General features: G+C 33.7%; 2 protein-coding genes across 7 annotated transcripts in view; both read left to right on the plus strand.

Annotated features, from left to right (window-relative positions):
• The window catches only part of Klp54D (Kinesin-like protein at 54D), a 112,148-nt gene extending 107,400 nt beyond the window's left edge, over nt 1–4,748 (plus strand). For all 5 annotated transcript variants that reach the window (XM_087346700.1, XM_087346701.1, XM_087346699.1 and 2 more), the window contains one exon: nt 1,850–4,748. In XM_087346700.1, the coding sequence (XP_087202826.1) occupies nt 1,850–1,869 (20 nt within the window). In that variant the 3' untranslated portion in view covers nt 1,870–4,748. The remainder of the gene's footprint in view (nt 1–1,849) is intronic.
• A 1,197-nt stretch (nt 4,749–5,945) lies between these two features.
• On the plus strand, nt 5,946–21,352 carry LOC110827433 (putative RNA-binding protein 19). 2 transcript variants are annotated; one of them, XM_022059096.2, is made up of 17 exons: nt 5,946–6,121; nt 7,517–7,721; nt 8,276–8,436; nt 9,081–9,317; nt 10,284–10,581; nt 11,755–11,958; nt 12,479–12,673; nt 13,362–13,501; nt 14,883–15,005; nt 15,346–15,481; nt 15,982–16,149; nt 16,283–16,434; nt 17,395–17,597; nt 18,293–18,409; nt 18,792–18,897; nt 20,084–20,207; nt 21,185–21,352. In XM_022059096.2, the coding sequence occupies exons 1-17, from the start codon at nt 6,086–6,088 to the stop codon at nt 21,247–21,249; spliced, it is 2,670 nt and encodes an 889-aa protein (XP_021914788.2). In that variant the 5' UTR covers nt 5,946–6,085; the 3' UTR covers nt 21,250–21,352. The 2 variants fall into 2 exon arrangements, with proteins under 2 accessions (XP_021914788.2, XP_021914789.2); XM_022059097.2 differs by having other exon boundaries at nt 16,286–16,434.

Here is a 21,352-nt window from a genome sequence, read left to right on the forward strand (position 1 = left end):
AATTACCTTTAAACAAGCCTGTGACTGTCTTTGAATCCTTTGACAGCAACATGTCTTTACCCCATGGTGAAGGTGTTAATTCTTCCCATGACCCTGAGGAAACAGGGAATCATTCTCCATCATCAAAAGTTACCACTGGGATAAAAGGTGATAGGAAGAGACGTATTGTTCAAAGCATAAGTGCTGATTCAGCTTTATTACCAATCCGAAGTGGTCCTTTTCCAGACAATGAGATACTGGATTCTTCTCCTGGAAGTCTTTGTCATAGTCCAGTTTTGACTAGGAAAATGGACCTTATTGACCATCACAAAATAACAGATCCTCTTGGCACTCATAGTTCTAATAAGCAAACAGACAACACAAAGAAAGATCCATTCGGAAGTCTGGTTTCACTGCATGATGACTCTGAATAATATTTTTTAACACTTTTCCACTGCCGAGAAAAGATATCATCTTTGAGGGAGACACCTGTTTCTGCAGTGCACCATAAAGCTGAAACTCACTAGACTGTGAGAGGGTGAGATATTTCTTTGCATGTAAAAACATTCTTCTGTAAGCATGCATCAGCATCACATAAATGGGCTTCATGTTAAATCACATGTATCGGTGTTTGTGTCTGTCCATGCTTCCTTCATCGTTGTATGTTTATTGAAGTTTGCCACCAGTAGTTTTATTTACATGTAAATAGAACTTATGTAAGAGGTTGATACTGATGCAACTATTTACAAATTTCCTGTTAAAATGAAATTTTTGTAACAGTACTTGAACAGTGGATGCTGTGAGTACTGAGACAAGTCAGATACTAGTGTCCCGTAAGCCACCAAACTGAGTGGCAGAATCTGTGCATCTCGGCATCAGAATTAACAGATGACACAATAAAGTTGCATCATTTTCATCTCTTGCAGTTACTAAGTGTGCACTTATCAGACCAACTATGTATCTTCTGTTGCCTGTTAGATTAAGTCACTTTAATAGAAAGTGGTATAGAAAGACTCATTGTTATGCTTTTTCTTATTCCAGAATTTACTGATATAAAAGAACAATTTTTTGTTGTTATAATTGGTAACATTCTCTTATAAAATTTGTGGATTTAACAGAAATATTTTCACAGGTCACAGAGACTGTAAGAGACAAGAATACACTGAGGCATGAGATTACAATCTAAGTGTCTGCAATAAACACACCAATGTAGCTGTTACATCAAACTAATTCAAAGTGTTTTATGTGTCTAATTTCATTGATACCATTTGATATATTTCTATATTTATTACTCATATCATGTTATATTGCTCAGCAGTAGTTTTAAATTTGATCTGAAGGGTAGTATTAATTTTTGTAATATTGGGTTTTATACAAAACTTATTGATATTTGTATTATTTACAGAACATATTGAATTTAAAGGTAAATTATTACAGTGTTGTTGAGTGCTATTTTGACACTATATATGCCCAAATGAATGTTACATTGAATTTCATAAACACACTAGACATGCGTAATTTTATTGATTAAGGAAATTTAATTCAGAACTTGCTGAGATTGTTATAAAAACTAATTTGGTACTGAATTAGCAAATGTGCCTATTTTGCAGTATTGGGGATGGAAACACAGAACCTCATTGTTATAATTTTAAGAAATTGTAGTGAAACTGTATTGTCTCCAGCAGACATTTTAATTCTGGTTATACTGATTTAAATAATAACTATTACAGTAGGCAGAAACAATATTTACCCCATACCATCCAAAAAAATAGAAACATTTTCATACACCATAATATCATGTAGTGAAACATATTTTTATAAAGTAACACTGAAGATAGATTTTCACTAACACTGAGATGTTTTCTTCCAGGTCCTACAGGTGAAGAGTAGGTCCAGTCCAGGGGATCAGTGGTAGAACAAGTGTGATAATAAGGAGGTTTAAGAATATGACATTTTTAAGATAAGATTCATATACTGTTCCCCAGTTATTATTCTCCTTTATAGTTTATGAGAATATGAATAGTTTATGTGTAGATATAATTAAGGTTTGTTACAAGTGTTTGTTATAATAATAATAATAATAATAATAATTCTAATTTAAAATTACTTAACAGTTTCACATTGTTGGTGGAGATGACAAAATTTGATGTGAGTCTATAAAATTTAGAAGTTCATAATATTCTTATGCAGATTATATATAGATATGGTTTGTTGAATTTTCATGGTAGGTCTCCAGCATTGTGTTACTATTCATTTAAAATTAATATTTTTTTTATAGTTTCTCAAAATTTGAAAAATTCTTCACATTTATTGCTCTTATCATTTTTCATTATTGTTCTTATGTTGTTATTAATTCTCTGAATAAGTCCTAACATTTCTTTCATTATCTTTCTCCCTCCCTGCCCTTGTAAGTATGGATTCACAGATTTGAGAAGTCTTTGAACAAAAAATATTTTGCTGTGAGAGGAACTAAATTTGTGACTTTTCTACCCAGGTCAGAGATGCAGAATTATCCACTTGAAAGTATACTATTATACATTCCTGAGAGCCTTTTACTTCCACATATCCAATTCACATGTAAAATTGTTTTGGAGGACGGCCTTACTTCCATCCTCAGGCAGAAGGAAAGCATACTCAGTCTGTTGAGTACTTACAAGTCAGATATGGGATAAGTGTGAAGTCTGTAAATGACAAAGGTAAAGAGAAGTTGTCCATGGTACTTAACTAAGCACCATACCATACAGACATATGGGGAAGTGGAGTATAGCTCCGCACATTCTTAACCTTGACACTGGATGAAGTTGAGTGGTTATCTTCATGCCATAGTAACTTTACTCTCAAAGGAATTATCCCTAGGAACCATAGGTTAGGCAGTTGGGCGGGTTGTAGAGCCAATCTGGTGGTTGTGGCAAAGAAACCAAACTCTGAGCAGTGTCCAGAGAGAGACTCCAGTGATGATACTGGATCATTGTCACAAACATTTAAGACCACATTAGATATACACAATAACATTACATAAAATAATGGAATTATGAAATTGTGAAATGATGACAATTAATACAGAACACAGAGAAAATACTTTCTCGGGGATGTAAAATAATTTCTGTATAAATTAAATATATCTTATGAGTTATTAAAATTTCTCTCTGAGGTCATAATTTAGCTTACCTGCATGATGAAAATTATTTTGCAGACCTACCATGAGAAACAGAGGAACATATTTTTGTTTAGATAAGTTCATAGCAATATGCACCGCATCACAACACAGAATGAAATGAATGGGGTTCATTTAAGTCAGGTGATTTGTGTGTGATTTAAATTTGGAATAAAACTGATATTCTTTAAACAATTTTGTTACCAATTTATGCATTACTAGTAATATTAGAATTTTTATCATTTTGTGTATAGTTACAAATTGAAAATAAATAGTTTAAAATAGATACTAAATACATTGTTTGTTTGGTTATGGGGTTTAGAGTCACTGAACTGGGTTGATACTCTGCATTTTTCAACACAAATGAATATCATAACTAAAGAACTGAACTTTAATTTAACTTATATTTTGAAAGTGGTGGTTTTGTCACACAATATGTAATAGTTACACAGACGTGACATTGTTGCCAGAACATTCTCTTAGTTCAACGTATGCATAAGCCATACATAAGCCATAAAGTAGGACTACTTTAAAAGATGCAGCATGCTTGCCTGTTATGTGGTGATAAGGGCATAAATTGAGGGTGTTTCAGAGCAAAGTGTTGAATAAGATGTTAGTGAAATTAAATAAAGAATTGTAGCATGGGTGGGATGTGTAGAATACACAGGAAAATAATAAATGTATACAAAATTTGGGTCTGGAAACCTCAAGGAAAGAGATCAGTTGCCAGACCTAGGCACAGATGGGAAGGTAGTATTTAAATAAATCTTAGGAAAATGTCTTATGAAATGTGGACTCAAGTAAGCTGGAACTGGCTTCAAATCATGTCTAGTGATGGATGGTATTAGTATTTGTAGTATTGACCATGGTTTCTATTACTGTTGAATTTCTTGATTTAGTTTGTTTATTTTACTTACAAATGTTTGAAAACAAGGTACTCAGGAATGTATTTGGACCTAGGAGGGATTAAATAAGTGGGGAATTTAGAATACTGCATAATGAGGTACTGTGTGAATTGTGCAGGTCACCTAGCATAGTGAGGATAGTGAAATCTAGAAGGCTAAGATGGGTTGGACAGGTAGCATGCATGGTGGGGGGGAGAACAGTTGCATTCAGAATTTTGGTAGCGAATCCTTCTTGGTAGACCATGAAGGAGATGGGAGGATAACATCAGGATGGATCTTAGGTAGGTGGCTGAGAGGATGTGAAATGGATGGAATTGGCTCAGGATCATGGCTGGTGGCGGGCTTTGATGTTGTCGGTGTTGGACCTACGGGTTCTGCTACCAGGGAGTTAGTTAGTTATTTTACTTCACTATTAAATGTGTGTGTAAATTTGTGTGGCAGGTTGTCATAGTAATGAATTTTTGAGGATGAAACATGTAGCTAGCTACCTTTAATAATTCTGGAAATAATTATAAAATCATTAATGTATATTAGCTCATGCTTTGTGTTATGTGTTGTTTCTGCTCTGTGAGTGTTTATAATACTTTGGTAGGTAAAATGTAGTTGGTATTAATCATGAAATGGAAATTACTTTTTAAGGATTTGGAAGATTTTTACGAAAACAATCACTTAAAAAGCCAGTTCAGTAAAATCATGTCAACTTTCTGTAATCCAAAATGTTGTCATTTTCCTTTCTGTAATTCCTTTTCTACCATTTATGCTTTCCCTACTTTTTTCTCATATTCCTTTTTCATTTCTGTTACTTGTCCAACTTATCATCATTTATCAGTCATGCTATGTTATGTTGTAATATTATCAATGAGGTACAGTGCAAGCAAGCATGAAAAATGAAACTTTTTTACTTTCAGTACACATTTAAAACACCAGAATATTATCATGGCTCAAAACATCTGCAAGAATTATGTTGTGTACATAACCCAAATGAATACTGGACAACCTATGGATATAATAAGACAGGATTTCCATTAATGTATAGGCTACATATGTTTTAATTCATATTCCCATGTAGATCATATGATATATTTTATTTTTATTCTTCCTGTACACTTCATTTTCTTTTTTTGTTTATTAGCATTGTTATTCATTATCCCAAGTAGGAAATGAAACCAGAATATATATTATATGTGACAAATTCTATTGGGAATGTCTTTCTTCTTCACTTTTATTCTATGGATTCTGCATTGTAAGTTTCAATATCTCCATCAGGACAGACACATGAACTGCTACATTTATAGTCAGTATCATCATTTGTTGATCATAATTTTTTTTAATGTAATTTATTGTATAAATTAGAAATGACTCTATACAGACACTTCCTGATTGATTAGTGAGGCAGTGTGTGTACTGGAATCAAAGAACAAAGATTATTGCTTAATATACATGAACTAAATAATTATTTATTATAACAAATTTATACATTTTAATCTATCATTCGGAATTTTATTAGTGTTTTTAGAGTATGCAGTTTCTCTGTCTGGTATTAAAGATAACAGATATGAAGTCTTTGTTATTCTCTAGGCAGTTATATCTTTTATTGTAAATTTCCAGTTGCATTCAAGTGGTTTGTCTGTATTGATTGAAACTGTGATTTGATCAATTGATAATGAGAGTTGGCAGTGATAGTTCTGCTAATCTTCTGATAGTTACAAGCCCCTGAAATGTCGGTCAATTTCTTCCGGTCTACACGGCTCAATATCTCGGAAGACTGTTTCCTCAGGTTTGTAAAATTAACCTTTTATTGTTTGGGATGTGTGGAAAGGGGGATTGTTTGATGAAGTTAGATGGTAGTTGATAATGTTACCGACTGAACTCCTGGCAGTGGCTGCTACCATGTATTGATACCAACCTCTACGACACGTGCCGGGAAGCGCTTGTGTGTGTTTATAAAACGTGAGAGTATGTGTTTTACAGTATGCTTAAATAATTTGAGGACATGAGAATTAGTGATTTAAAATCATATTAACACTGTGATCCACAGTATACAGAAATGTCACGATTAATTGTGAAAAACTTGCCAAAAACTGTAAGTATGAAGAATGGGATTGATATTGAGAAAGTCTATACCTAACCTCACTGAGCAAATTAGTTTCTATTTACGTAAGTATATATAGCAATATTTGTTGAGGAGGATATTTGGGCCTAGGAGAGAAGATGGGGCATGGAGAAAAGTGCATAATGATGAGCTTAAAAATTTGTACTCCTCCCCCAATATTGTCAGGGTGATTAAGTCGAGAAGAATGAGATGGGCAGGGCATGTAGCGCGCGTGGATGGGACAAGAGGTGTGCACCGGGTATTGGTTGGGAAGCCTGAGGGGAAGAGACCGCTGGAGAGACCTAGACGTAGATCGGAGGATAATGTCAGGCGGGATCTATGGGAGATGGGAGTTGAAGGAGACTGGATTTTGTTGGCCCAGGACAGGGTCCTGTGGAGGGCTTTGGTTAATTCGGTGATGAGCCATCTAGTTAGTTTGTTAGTTAGTTATATAGCAATATTACATAGGCAGTAGACATTGTAACATCCTACTATATTTTTGGATGGCTCAGTAGCAGTAGGTGAATACTTTGTAACTATTTATCCAAAATAGGCTTTTTAATCGTACTTATACATAATAGTTGTAAGCCTAGGTAATGATATTAAAGGAAGCTTTGCACAGAATTCTGGAACAGCAGTTATAAGGCAAGTCGCTGACACTGATTGATTAATATTGTGGCTGGAGGTTGAAGAAAACGTTTCTGTTATGTAGGCAAAGGTCAAAAAATGAAGTCACATCAGTGTTATTTCTAGAGTTTTCTGTACCTGAGTACCTTGGCAGATTCAGGAGGATTTCAGCAACCTAACAGACACTCCTTAACCTGTGCTGTTGAAAAAGATCTGTTATGTAACCCAAGAATTAATGAGCAACCTAATTTGCTAATGGCTTGCTGTAGTAGGTGATCAGTGACATTGTGATAAGAGTCCTCTTAAAATGACATTGCTTTATTAACAGTAATTGCATTAAATTCAGTTGTTAATATCACTTATGCCTGTCATGAAGGATCTCTGGAATTGATTGTATATATTTTCCTCACTTGATCTGTTATGTAACAGTACCTATGATTGTACAATATTGTAATTTAATCCTAATTGTTTTAGATGTGTTTGCATTCCTGCAAAGCACCTGTTGAAATAGAATTGTCCATCCATCCATATGCATATAACAAGTTGTTAACAGCTGAATGTTCCTTTGAATTTGATATCAGAGAGTTTTACTGTTAAGTTGTACTTGGGACTTTCCATGAAGACATTCATGCACATCTGTGTTCTCTCAGAAAGGAAATCCCTGACTATTTACAAAGGTCAATGGGTATATTTTGACAAAAACATCAACATTGCAATGCTTTGTGTACAACTCCTAACTTGTATTTAACTATGTTGCAGATTACAACAGAAAAACTTCATGAAATATTTAGTGAGAAAGGCATTGTAACAGATGTCCAGTTGAAGTATACAAAGGATGGAAGGTTTCGTCAATTTGGATTTGTAGGTTTTAAGACTGAAGAAGAAGCAGAAAATGCTGTATTGTACTTTAATAATAGTTGTATCAAAGCATCTAGGATAAAAGTTGAATTATGTGCTGGTTTAGGTAAGTGACAGTTTCACTTTAGTGTATCGTTAATATTATACATATAGAATAACACATTGTATTGTACATTCAAATGGTCTATATGATACTTGCTTCACATTAAAAATACATCAAGAGGGCACAAAATTACAGATGAATTGTTGAAAAAATAACAATCTTTCTGTTTAATTTCTAATATAATATAATCTTTTTCATTTTCAAATTGTAAATGTGCTTATATCAAAGTGAAAGCATTTTATATTTTGTTTCCTTTCTAATAACGTAAACGTATTTTCATGTTGCTAACTGTATAATGGTAACATTGTAGTTATGATATTTTGGAAGTACTGTACGTTTAAGTGACTGAAGCTCTTTGTGTTTTTCCTCAGTCTTCACAGATAGGTGATAGGAAATAAGCTGCATCAGCATTTTCCCAAATCCTTGTCTATTCAGAATTCAGCACTGTATAATCTGCGTAGTATAAATAGTGTCAGTGATTAACTTAAGAATACATGCACACACAGAGACACGTACACACTAAGAATCAGTCAGTGTCAATGTACTTTTTACTATAGGTGACCCAAGTAAACCAAAGGCATGGAGTAGATATGCACCAGACAGCTCAGCATTTAAGAAACAACATGGAGTATTTAAGGAAAAAGAAATTGAAGAGAATAATAGGAAGTCCGGTGAGGAAAACAAGAAAGACAGTAAAGTGCAAGAACTTGTAGACAAGGTATTATGAGATATCAGGACTCATATTTGTTGTGTTATTTGTGTAAAGTATTTATGTGATAATATTTTCCTAATTTTGATTTGAATCATATTTAATTTTAGAGGGATGTCATTAGGATGGAAGCCCTTTTATTATAGATATACTTGTGCATTTATTTAATATTACATGGTTTGATTTTCTTGTAACTGCCACTAGTGTAATTGCAGTCATTCTTGATTTATTATATAGATCTTTAAATAGATGGTGTGGGGTTCATTATTTCTTGTATTACAATCCCTTTATGTTATCTGTATGAACCCAGTAGTGTGTGTGATCACATTTATGTCATGGAAAATGGCAGTGAAGTAACAGCTGTAGATTCTGTTGTAAGATGGCCTATGAGCAGGTCATACCATAACACTGAGACAGAACTCATTCAGTTTTAATCTAGCTAATGTAGGTAATGTTTTACTTCATGTAACTTCCTGGGGGCAATGAACGTGTTTGTAAACACTGAATGATCTACCTTCAGATATAGTTGGTAGTGATCATATCAGTTCCACACAGATAGTTGTCTGTAGTATAGGTATTATTTTAGTAATTTATAGTGTAAAATTTTTTCTATGTTCTGAACCAGTTGTTTTGAATTTGGTTCTTCATTTCAGCATAAAAATGATCCATTGTTTGTTGAATTTATGGAGACTCATGCAAAAGGTACCAAAGCTCTATGGAGTAATGACACATTGTTGAATGAAGACTCAAAAAATATAAGGCCTGAGAAAGAACCATCCTTATTAGATGCAGATGATGATTCAGGTCATGAAAGTAATGTTGTCTCAGAATCCGAAGATGAAGAGGAAGTGAAAGGGAATATTGCCAAGAAAAAAATCTCTGACCTAGAGGTATGTTTGTTCATATGTTCAGATGTCTGAAGAAACAATGACAAGTGTTTGTCACATTCACATAGTCAAGGACAAAGTTTAAAATCTACTTGCTTGTGGACTTAAATATAGTAAAACTGAAATTTCAAGACAGTTTTATTTTGTTAGGCTTGTCAATTACTAACTCCATTGTGCAAGGTCTTGAACAACTAATAGTGAATCAGAAAGTCTAGAAACTCACTACTTTTATGGAAACCAGAGGCTCAGCACTTTGTTCACAGAAGCCTGTTATTTGACTTTATCCTGAGTCATTTCTTCATGTATGTTTCTCAGATCCATTTTAGTATTATCCTGTCTTCCATGTTTCCAGGTCTCCCTCATGTCTTCCCTTGAGGTATTCTGAACAAAAGTTTGTGTGCATTTCCCCCATATGTTCGTACTACAGCTGACCATCTCATCCTTGATTTTTCTTCATAGTAGGCAGAGAATGCAAATTACTAATCTTTTCACTATATAATGTTCTACAATATTTTATTACCATAGCACTTCAGTCTTAAATATAATTAATTTATATTCTTCCCTTAAAGTCAAAGACTTGTTGAGATAAGTTGGTTCATGTACTAACAGGAGAATGCAGAGGGAATTCTCAAATCTCCCTTTCTCTCATTTTGCTTTCTGTCATATTCTTTCACCATATTAGCTTTCTTTTAATCATGTCTCTCATCTTCTTTACTGATCCCCTTTTCATGCTACATGCCACATCTTCCTCTTATTCTTCATATAATTTTCATTACATGACATTCAACTCAAACTTTACTGATTTCCACAAAAATAGTTCATCTTACAAGAAATTTGCATATGAAAATATAAAGCTCTGATCTATTACTTGTATTTAATTAATTTTTTGATATAACATATTTTTAGGGAAGGGACTATGCATGCTCCTTTTCCTGCTTATGCTATGTTTGTATGTTGTGTTTATTTCAGTATTTGAAGATGAAGACTGTGAGAGAAGCAGAAGAAGATAATTATTTGAAGAAAGAAAAGGGGGATCATTTGGAGTTAAAACTTGAGAATAAACCACAGATGCCATCAGTTCAGTTTTTCACAGTAAAAGTCAGGGGCTTGGCATACAAAGCTAAGAAGAAAGATGTCAAACAGTTTTTTCACCCTCTGAAACCTAAAAGTGTCAGGTTACCTCCAAAAAGCAAAGGCATTGCTTATGTTGGTTTCAAATTAGAGAAAGAAGTGAGGCAGGCTCTAATCAAACATTTAACTTTCTTAGGTAAGGCACATAATTAAGATTAATGCTTTTTGTTTTCCTTGGCAATTGTATTTTCATGTAAACTTTCCCCTTAGATTTCACTTTTTTGCATGTGCAAACGACCATCTGCAGTGGTATGTTGCTAAAGGGGTGGATTATCATTAAGTTGGGTTAGATTAGTTTGGAACTTCATTCAGTACGACATGTCATTTATTTTACTTACCTTATTTCCTTTTGAAAGTAATTTGTGTTTAACAAAGTGCTGATGTAAGTACTTGTACCTAAGCATGGAAGTGAAATGATGACAGATAAAATTACATAATGAAGAGCTTCGTAATTTATACTCTTCATCTGATATTAGTGGTTAAATCAGTGATGAGCATGTAGCATGCATGGGTGAATTGAGAAATGCATACAATTCGGTTAGTAATCTTGAAGGAAGGAAAACTCTTGGGCAAAGTGAGGCATAAATGGTAGAGTAATATTAAAATAGATATTAGATAAATAGGATGTAAAGGTAGAGTAGAGTTCTTTGGCAGACTTTTGTTATCATGATAATGAGCCTATAGGTTCCATAAGATATGGTATTCTTGAGCTACTTAGTAACTATTAGCTTTTTTTGGCTCCTGTGTAGAATATAAAAGAATGTTTGTGAGAAATATCTTCTACACCATCACCAAGGATGATATTGAACAACAGACATTTAAATACTCTGTGTATCATGTAAGTGAAACCAAACTGAAGAGTGTAAATAAAAGTTGTACCTGTGCCTGAATCCTCTGCTGTGAAAGTGTGGAGGTGAAGCCCCACACATTTTTAAATCTTGTGCTAGATTTCAAGCTATGTGCACCTCTTCCTGTCACCATGAAATTTTCTGGTATGATTTTAAGTGTTTCTGTTAAAAAATATTAGCAATTTTAATTATATATATTTATTTAAATTAATTTACAGCCTAGTTTTACACTGAATAGGCCTACAATATACTTGAGCTGGAAATACAACAAAAGAGAAAAAAAGAAAAGGATACATTCAGGTTATTTGGAATATTAAATAAATGGTTGTAGAATAAGGAAAGTAAAGAAAACTAGTCAATGATACCCATTAGAAATGAGACTGAAATTGAGGATTGTAACTGTTAAGTAACAAATATTGCAGCATATAAAATTACTGAATGATGTGTTTTGCTGCACGCAGCTGGAAAGAGGATAATGGTAACAAAGTATGTAGAGAAGGACACCATATCCAAAACTGTAACAGGAAGGGACAGCAGTAAGTGGAAGAACCAAGAAGAAAATTTGAAAAATGAAGAGACCATAGCAGAATCTGGAAGAATCTTTGTTAGAAATCTTGCCTACACAATCAGTGAGGATAATATTGAACAACTTTTTAGTAAGTTTGGTGAGTCTGCTGTCATATTTTATGCTGTTATAGATAAATGCTTAAATTTCCAGTATACTGAGGAAACTGTTCATAACGTGGACTCAGAACATTATGAGACATGTTGTAGCTGTACATTTACAACATACATAACTTATTAAGATCATTTTTTGCTTTTGGAAACTAACCATTTGCACTGTCAATAGCTTTTCATCAAGGCAAGCAGATGTCAATGCAGTGTAACTTCTAAGTTCACACTTTTGAAATGATGTTTATTTTAATTGTATAGAAATGAATTATTAGATACACATTGACATTCCCTCAAGGATGGTTAAAGCCTTTTCATTCTTTCTAGCCTTGCATAGCCATTCTTTTCATATTTATTTTATATATTTTCTTTGACTTAAATAATTATATACATCTGCTAATTTGAAGGTGTTTTGTTGCAATATTATGATGGAGATGTGAACATAGTTCAGCTTATGTAATGAAATCTGGGCATAAAAGCTACCTCATATACTAAAACAGGCTGTCTCTGCAGGTCCAATAACTGAAGTCATAATGCCTGTGGATCGTAACACAAGAAAAGTGAAGGGTTATGCTGTTGTGACTTTTCTTGTTCCTGAGAATGCTGCCAGAGCATTCATGGAATTGGATGGTTCCATATTCCATGGACGAATGCTTCATCTGCTTCCAGGAAAAGCCAAGCAGTCCTTAGAAGAACTCATGGAAAAGGGTAAATTAAAATGTGAACCAAAAAGTTCTTGAAAGAACTACTTCCTTTTTAGTTCTTTCATTTGTATAGATTGATTCTTAGTTTTAATGAACATTTTAAACTGTACTGGTTGTAGGTGTTAGTAGGTATTCCTGTAGAGTTCAGTCTTTAATTTTTGATTATGGTACTTCATGACTGATCTTTTTTGTGTGAAATTTGGTGTCTTAAAAAGTCCCTGGTAGAGACAAAGGGGATATGCAACCAGCTGCCCAGTCCTTTAAGTGTTTATAATTTATAAAAGAGAATTGGCCTGGAGTGTTGTTCATACCAAGGCTGTGGAGTTGGAAGTAATTTTAGGTGGAGTCGGAGTCGGTAAAAATGTACTGACTCTGACCTCGATGTAAAGTCTTAAATCTAATAAATATGATTGTAAGATACCACCACTCTATGTGAATCCTTTGCTTCAACTATGTGAAATCTATATGATAGTGTGAATTGTACTTGCATGTATGTATTGTATTGTTATGACTTATTCCACATCCTATTGTCATGACTAACTTATGGATCCATGATGTGTAATAAAGATGTTTATATAATGTTTGTGTGTAAAATCTGTTTCTTGGTTCAAACACTGTTAGAGGAGGGACAGACATAATGGTACCATAAGGCATTTTGATGATATCTAAAGGAATGCTTCTTTTGTGAGCAGAGGGGATGACATTCAAACAGAAGCAATTACTGAAGAAGAAAGCAGAAGCTGCCTCGTCCCATAATTGGAACACACTGTTTTTGGGTCAGAATGCTGTGGCAGATCTAATAGCCGAGACATACAACACAACAAAAGATAAGGTACAAATTTCAGTATGATTATTTGTCTCAGTACATTTTATTTTAACCAAAATTCTGTTCTTTGATTTATGGTTTATATTCAAGGGTTCTAAAGTTTCTTACAGTCATTTTTGTTTCTTAGATGTGAAACTTGCACTAAAAGTAATTAAATGTTAAGTAATGTTTATTAAAGCAAATGTAGTCACTGTAAGGAGAACATTACTAATAATGTTTCTAATTTTTAAATTTGTGAATATGAATATATAAAACAAGTGTAACACATTTCAGATATTTGAAATTGGTTGATGCAAATGCATAAAATAATTTCCTACTTAAATGTATGGTTCTAAAGATGATCATGAAAGATGCACAAGAGGAAATATTACTGTACAATTAGAAATTTGCTTATGGAGTGACAGAATCTTATTACCTTTATGTTAACTTGGGTAAATTCTCCTCCTCACATTAGGCAGTATATTTGCTGCTTTCCATTGGACCTGTGAAAGTAATTTAATTATTTATATTTCAAGTTTACCTGTAGTTTGTAAAAGGGCATACTAAAGAACTGATGTTTTTATGCTTGCTAGTATTGTCTCACTAAAATGTTAAAAACTTTACCTGCTTCACTGGCAGGTGTCAGCAGACTGACCCATGCACCTCTGAATGATACATTTTGGTGGGCGGACTCAACCAAGTGTACAGCACAGCCAGAGTCCAAGTCCTGCCAAAAGTAACATCTGTTTCTACAGATAGCATTTCCATATTCTGTTCTTTGTATTTTGTTTTACTTACTCTCTGTTTTGTTCATGAACCTGCTGAATTAACAACTGGGTATAAAGGGACAAGGACCTTTGTATAAATTTCCTTTGTTGTTACTTAATTCTAGAGTTAACTATTCATCTAACAAAATAACTGATTGACTCGATTTATGGTGTATTTCTTTTACTGAACAATTAAAAGGATGGGAGTATAATATTAATGTGAGTATTAGAGAAATAGGATTTAAGGATATGGGCTGGATTCATATGCTTCGGAATAGGGTCTGGGGGCTTTTATGAACATGGTAGTAAATGTTTGGGTTACGTAAAAGCAGAGTTTCTTTACCATCTCATTAACTGAAGATTATTGCTGAGATGTTGTAGTGTGTAGTTTTGTGAAAAGTAACTGACATTTCAGAGGTGCTTACTTCCTGCTGTCTCCATCATTGGTTGACTGTCAGTTTCTACAAGACTCATGGCACAACATCCCAGAAGACATACTTGCTGCTGTGGGAACCTCAAATCTCAGATGAACAAATAATTATCATAGTTTCAAGGAAGAACCTGCATCATGGAGTTACATAGCAGTGTCTTTGTTTCAGTGATGCACATATTATGGTATTTGTTTACTGGGTGTTTTTTAGGTTCTGGATTCAAGTGGAAAACAAAGTGTAGCTGTAAGATTGGCTTTGGGAGAAACACAAATTGTATCCCAGATACGAGAAGTTCTGGAAGAGAGTGGTGTCCATCTTGATGCTTTCAATCAGGTATCAATTTTATGAGCCATTTGAAAATTATTGTTGGCTTATTTAGATACAAGTTTACTGCTGAAAAATTAAGAATTATTGAGACATTTCATAGTATGCATATAATAATACATCATAACTTCACTATAATTTCTGATTAAATAGGAAGTGCTTTGGTGAAAACATACTGCTGGTAGTTCATAAATTATGTACAAATTAAAATCGTTGAAATGAAAACACATTAAAATTATTGTTGGTGCTTGCCACTATACTATAGAGATTAGAACATTAAAAGGAAAGTAGGCATGGAAAGTTTTTCCCACAATTTATGATACTGAGCTGTGTCTGATTTTTATTTCAGGCTCCAAAACAGAGATCCAAAACAGTTATCCTGGTAAAAAATCTGCCAGCTAGGACATCACTGACAGAGATCCAACAGATATTTATGAAGTATGGGGAGTTGGGACGAGTTGTCATGCCACCCACTGGTGTTACTGGTAATAAATATTTTATTAAGTATAAAAGAATATGCTAGATTAGGGACAAAAGATTCATTTGGAGATGCGTCAACAGTCCATCGTGCCCTTCTTAAGTGGCACACTTTGTGATCTTGGAATTCTATTTAAATGGCAACAGGGGTAAGACTACCTTGAAAATGTCACAGAGTCAGATTTGTAATAGAGCTTTTTTAACCTTTTACTTTGGCAGTGAGACAGGTTTACTGTTTGTACAGGTACACATGGTGTTAATATTTTATGGATTACATTTTTGTCCTCTTCTGAGTTTTACCATCGCATCATGTGCGTATTACAGTCTCATGTTGTGTACCATGTATATTGTGGCTTAGCTAATCTCTTTCTGATCATAAATATAATTTCTTAAGGAATATCATCTTATAGTGAATATTCACAACTGGAAACAAATTTCTATGTTAATATATTGATTAGGATTTATACTTGTTATTGTCTGTTTTTTAATACTGGTTTGTCTTTTACAGCTATTGTGGAGTTTCTGGAACCATCTGAAGCAAAGATTGCCTTCACAAAATTGGCATATACTAAATTTAAACATTTGCCACTTTATTTGGAATGGGCTCCATCTGATACCTTCAAAATGCCATCATCGAAACCAAGCAAGGAGAACAAGACTTTGGAGAGTAGTGAGGGTAAATATAATAGTAATAGTAGCAGAAGTCGGAAAAATGCTTTAAATCTGTTTATATCACTCTGTTTAAATATGGTATTAATATGTATATTTCAGGTATATATTGCAGTGTACTGACATATCATATTTTTTAGTAGAAGGTGGTAACTCCAGCAAGGAGAATGTTTCAGCAGAAACAGGCAACAGCAGTGGTGATTCATCTGATGAAGATGAGCCTCCTGAACCAGACACCACACTCTTCATCAAGAATCTGAACTTCAGCACAAATCAAGAGGATATTAGAGAAGTTAGTATCAAATTGATGATGATAACATAAGAATGGATCACAGTGCTTTGTGAGACAATGTCCTGGAATCTGGTTGTTCGATTCTTGGGCTTTTCAACAATTGTTTTTCAAACTGCAGACTTTTTATAGTGCCAAATCACATGATACCAACCCACTTGGAATTTACTTGGAAGGACTACAACACTAACTAACTAACAAATCGCATGGAGCGAAGTCCTTCCTGAGATGCTAATAGTACACTCAGATAGTCAGATTCTATGTTTTTTTATGGAATCCGAAGGTTTGTTTATTACTGTGGGTCTGTGTGAGCTGTAATGCTGACATTTTAGTAAATCCTTACTGATTCCATCTTCAGGGCAAAAGAGTTTTTGGTGGACTTGTACTACAAGTATAATTTGGTAGTAATTTTTCTGTTAAAATGGTGGCAGGATGGATATCAAAGGATTGGCAATACAGCCACATCTACTTAAGACCATCACCCAAAAACAGGATCAACATAAGACATCCAGTGCTAGACGAGTCTATGGGATACATATCATGGTACTTATAACTGCATAAGTAAGCAAAATAAGTCTTTGGTAATCATCATTGAGTTAATTTTGTAATATTTCCCTTTTAATCATATTTTATAGAACAGTGTTACTACTCTTGCTTCTTCCATAACAAGAAGTTGGGTTCCAAGGCCAAGTGAATTGCTATTGATAAATGTTCATTGGCCATCATGTCCACTTCCTTTGATATTGCTGGACATCTTCTTCTGTCTTATAGTTTCTGATCAATCTTGTACATCATCACTTCTCATGTTACTTCTCAGTGCAGTTCATAGCACTGATTTCAGATACCTCATTGATAAAAATCTGTCATTTGTTATAACATGTTGTTATGCCCATGTTTCGCTGCCATATTGTAAGGAACATTACATATTATTAAGTATTACTACTTTAAATATTCTGTGTGCAGCATTTTAAGAAATGTGGTCCAGTTCATGAAGTGTCAGTGGCAATGAAGAAGGATCCAAAGAACCCAGGACAGCTTCTCTCTTTGGGCTATGGCTTCATCCAGTTTAAGAAGAGGGCTGGTACTGAGAAAGCTCTTAAGACCCTTCAGCAGTCTGTTTTAAATGAGCATGCCATAGAACTAAAGCGCTCCAACAGAACCATGAAGTATGTATATCCAACAGAATGATCAGTTATCATGTGTTGCTTTTGCAGAATGCATATGACCAATACTAATGAAATGGCAATATCTGTCTATTCACATTTAATCTGTGAAATATTCAGCTCATTTTATTGAAATTCAGTATTGTAAGGTCTACTAAAGCAAATGAGGTAATTTAATTTATGTCCATATGAGTCCTTGAACTTTTAATCATTTGTACTAAAATTGGTTTGTTATGCATACACATTAAGAATATATATATAATCAATGATGTAATGGAAGAAATCATTAACGTCATTTTAGAAGGTTTCAAGAAAAACAAACTTTTTACCTGTCTTGCTGCTGCATGTAAATAGTACTACATGATATGTCAACCTCTGTTTCCATGATAAAATGTTAATTCTTGTTCACATCCTTCCAAGTAAGTTTGGTTTGATGTTCTACATAACTAGATTTTGATTAGAATAGTCAGTGTCATGGAAGATAAGTAATATGTATTTATTTATTATAAAACACAAAATGTGGATCTAAACAAGATCTGCAACTGTTATTTTAAACTTTTTTTATTTATTATATTTAAAGAAGTACAAGGAACATAAGAGTTTAGAAAATGTAATGAGGTGAATAACAGGATATTCCTCTTTGAAGAAACTGAGAAGTAGTGATTGCTGCTTAATGGTTTCCTTATTTTATGTTACAGGACTGAGGTTCATACAACTAGAATAAGGACCAAGATTGGAAAACAGACGGGCACCAAAATTTTAATTCGGAATATTCCTTTCCAGGCAACAAGAAATGAAGTCATGGATTTATTTAAGTATGTTTATGTGTCTGCATTGTTATTCTTCATTAAAGTGTATGGTAAAATTGATTGTAGTGTATGCAGCACACAGAATCTCTTTCCAGGTTTTGATATTTTGTCATAGCAGAAATAGTTTTGTATTGCATTCTATTCTTGTGTGCATCAGAGGTGAGATTTGGTCTAATTTGGACTGTAATGCAGTTGAACGGTTTGGACTGCAGTCAGTTATTTTAAGTATGAACATACTTTACTATTTATTTCTTCTCTATAGAAAGAATTTATGTCAACCGTTGGTATTTTTGACATGTGTATGGCGTTACCTGTGTCACTAAATTTTAATTTATCTCAATGCTTCACTTATAATTATAACTTCCATGTTGTTCTGCATTCTTGACAGAACGTTTGGTGAACTGAAGGCATTAAGGTTACCCAAGAAAATGGTGGGTACTGGATCACACAGAGGATTTGCATTTGTTGACTACTACACAAAACATGATGCAAAGGTAACTATTCCTGCAATGTAAATAGCATTGTCTCATAATTTAAAAGACTTTTAGAAGGAAATAGAAAGTGAAATTGGCATTCAAGGTAATTACTGGCACATTATCATTCCATATGATCATTCAGCTATATAATGAATAACATTCCTATTTTCTGTTTAAAATGAACCTGTTCCACCCTGACTCAACACATTCCCCAATGTTGAAATGTCCCTTAATTCCTTGTACAAACTTATTTTTACCATTGCATTTATACATATGTGAAGGGACTTCAGAAAGACTGGAACTTGTTTAATATGTTTTTTCATGTATTTTATGGTCCCATTTTTATATTTTGTGTATGTTGAAAATTTATGTCCCACATTAAGAGAAAAACAGATATTAAATATGGTTGACAGCAGCATGCTGAGGAGAATGTTTGTATCTAAGAAGTATGCAGTAACAGAAGGCTGGAGAAAATTGTATTATGAAGTGCTTCCTACTTCTAGTGAGAGATTACTAGGGAGACAGTCCATGTGTATTACTGGTCTCCACATTGGTTGTTTATTACTGTCATCTTTGTTATGTTCCTCAAATAACATGTCTGTACCACTGTATTTTTCATTTTATCCATTTTTTGTATAGTTTGTATCATCAGATCAATGATTATGTCGTTCTCTTATTGTTACTGTGTAGGGATTTCTTCTCAAATACAGGCAACTCTCGGTTTACGAACGTTCGATTCATTCAAAATTTCTTATTTACCAATAGATAGAGTTCCTTATAAAATGATATGCCAAAAGTATAGTGAACATATTTGTAAGATTTAAATAAATAAACTTTTAAAAAAATGTATTTATTACAATAATTATCAGAACATTATTATATGATAATTATACCGAACTGTTCTTGGTTAATAAAATTAATGTAGCCAGTAAAAAAACCTTGGTTTACATGCCACACCGCGTGGCGTACGTTAAGTATCGTATACAATAAACCATAACGCATACATACATTATAATAAAACATATTGTATAGACCATTCGATGTTTAGTACATGGTTTTAATGCTTTAAAATTGCTGCTAACGTATAGGATACATAGGAATGTAATATACACATAATGAACAAAAACGTATAATGGAATGGAACTCGTTCGTAAACTGAGAGTTGCCTGTACTTGTAATTGACTTATATATTGTTTCTTTACAGCGAGCTTTCAAAACCTTGTGTCAGAGTACGCACTTGTATGGGCGTCGTCTAGTACTGGAATGGGCAGCTGCTGAAGAAAATGTTGAAGAGCTTAGGAAGAGAACAGCAGAGAACTTCAGTGAGGGTGAGGTTCTTTAGTGGAAATAGGCATATTGAGATGACTTCATACCTCACACAGCCTCATTTAGATCATAATTACTCCAGCTATGACTCATTTTCCTCAACTTTATGTTTTATCCTCTTAAATAGATGTAGTGTGATACATTTAAAATCTGAAGTAATTGATGGATTCTTATATTATTTATATGTACTATCTCAGCTGAAGATGATGTATGTATATAGTATTAAATGAGGTAGGATAGGAAGATGGACCTGATGTGGTGAGTAGGTAAGGATTTTGAAGGAGATAGTCACGACCTTTTCAAAAATGCTATCTTATCGTTTGTCTGGAGACTCTGAGGAAAATCACAGTCCTTAGTTGGGATATCTGGCAAATTAAGCTGGATTTAAACCAGTTATGTACCAAATACAAGTCTACAGCATTTCTGCTACTCCAGCCTATCATACAGTTCCAAATTGACGTTGAAAATCATGCATTTTGGAAAGGAGTTTTGCTTGTTTTATCCATGTTGAAGTATAGTCTATGTCCTGTAACTGGTTGAGTTACTACTGTGTATAAATTGTATGCTATGCAGTATAACAGTCCTGTGATTTTTTGTGGCCTTTCAACCTGTGATCATTGGAAAAATTATTTTTTGTCTGGTGTCTAAAAGGGTAATAGTCTTGTACATTGATAGACAGTTTAACCATTTTGCTGCAGTGTTCAACTGAAGTTGAAGAAGCATCCAGTACCATATAGTGCATCATATTGAAAATGTTTCATATTTTTACCATAAAATTGTATTATTTCAGGAAATTTGTGAGAAAATAATGCACAGCAAAAGGGTTAAGGGCACATTGTCTGTCAGAAGTACTGTACCAGAATTTTCCCAAACTAAGGAAATCCATGAAAAAATAATCATGTTGTGGGAATAAAATTTATATTTAGTCTGTAGCAATAGCTTTGCTAATCAATGATGGAATTAATTTATTTTCTTACAGGTCCATTGCATAAAACTCTGAAGAAGAGCATTGTTACACATGATGCAAATGAAGACTTGGATTGAAGTGAAAATTATGATAGAATTCTATGAGCAGAATTGATGAAACTTGATGCTTGAAGATAATCTTATACTGTACATGCAAAAGTAATTAAAATCTTGCTCTTCA

This window comes from Zootermopsis nevadensis, unplaced genomic scaffold, assembly GCF_977971745.1.
Source record: "Zootermopsis nevadensis isolate Lab colony 2312 unplaced genomic scaffold, Znev_1.0 Znev_ptg000010l, whole genome shotgun sequence".
NCBI lineage: Eukaryota > Metazoa > Arthropoda > Insecta > Blattodea > Termopsidae > Zootermopsis > Zootermopsis nevadensis.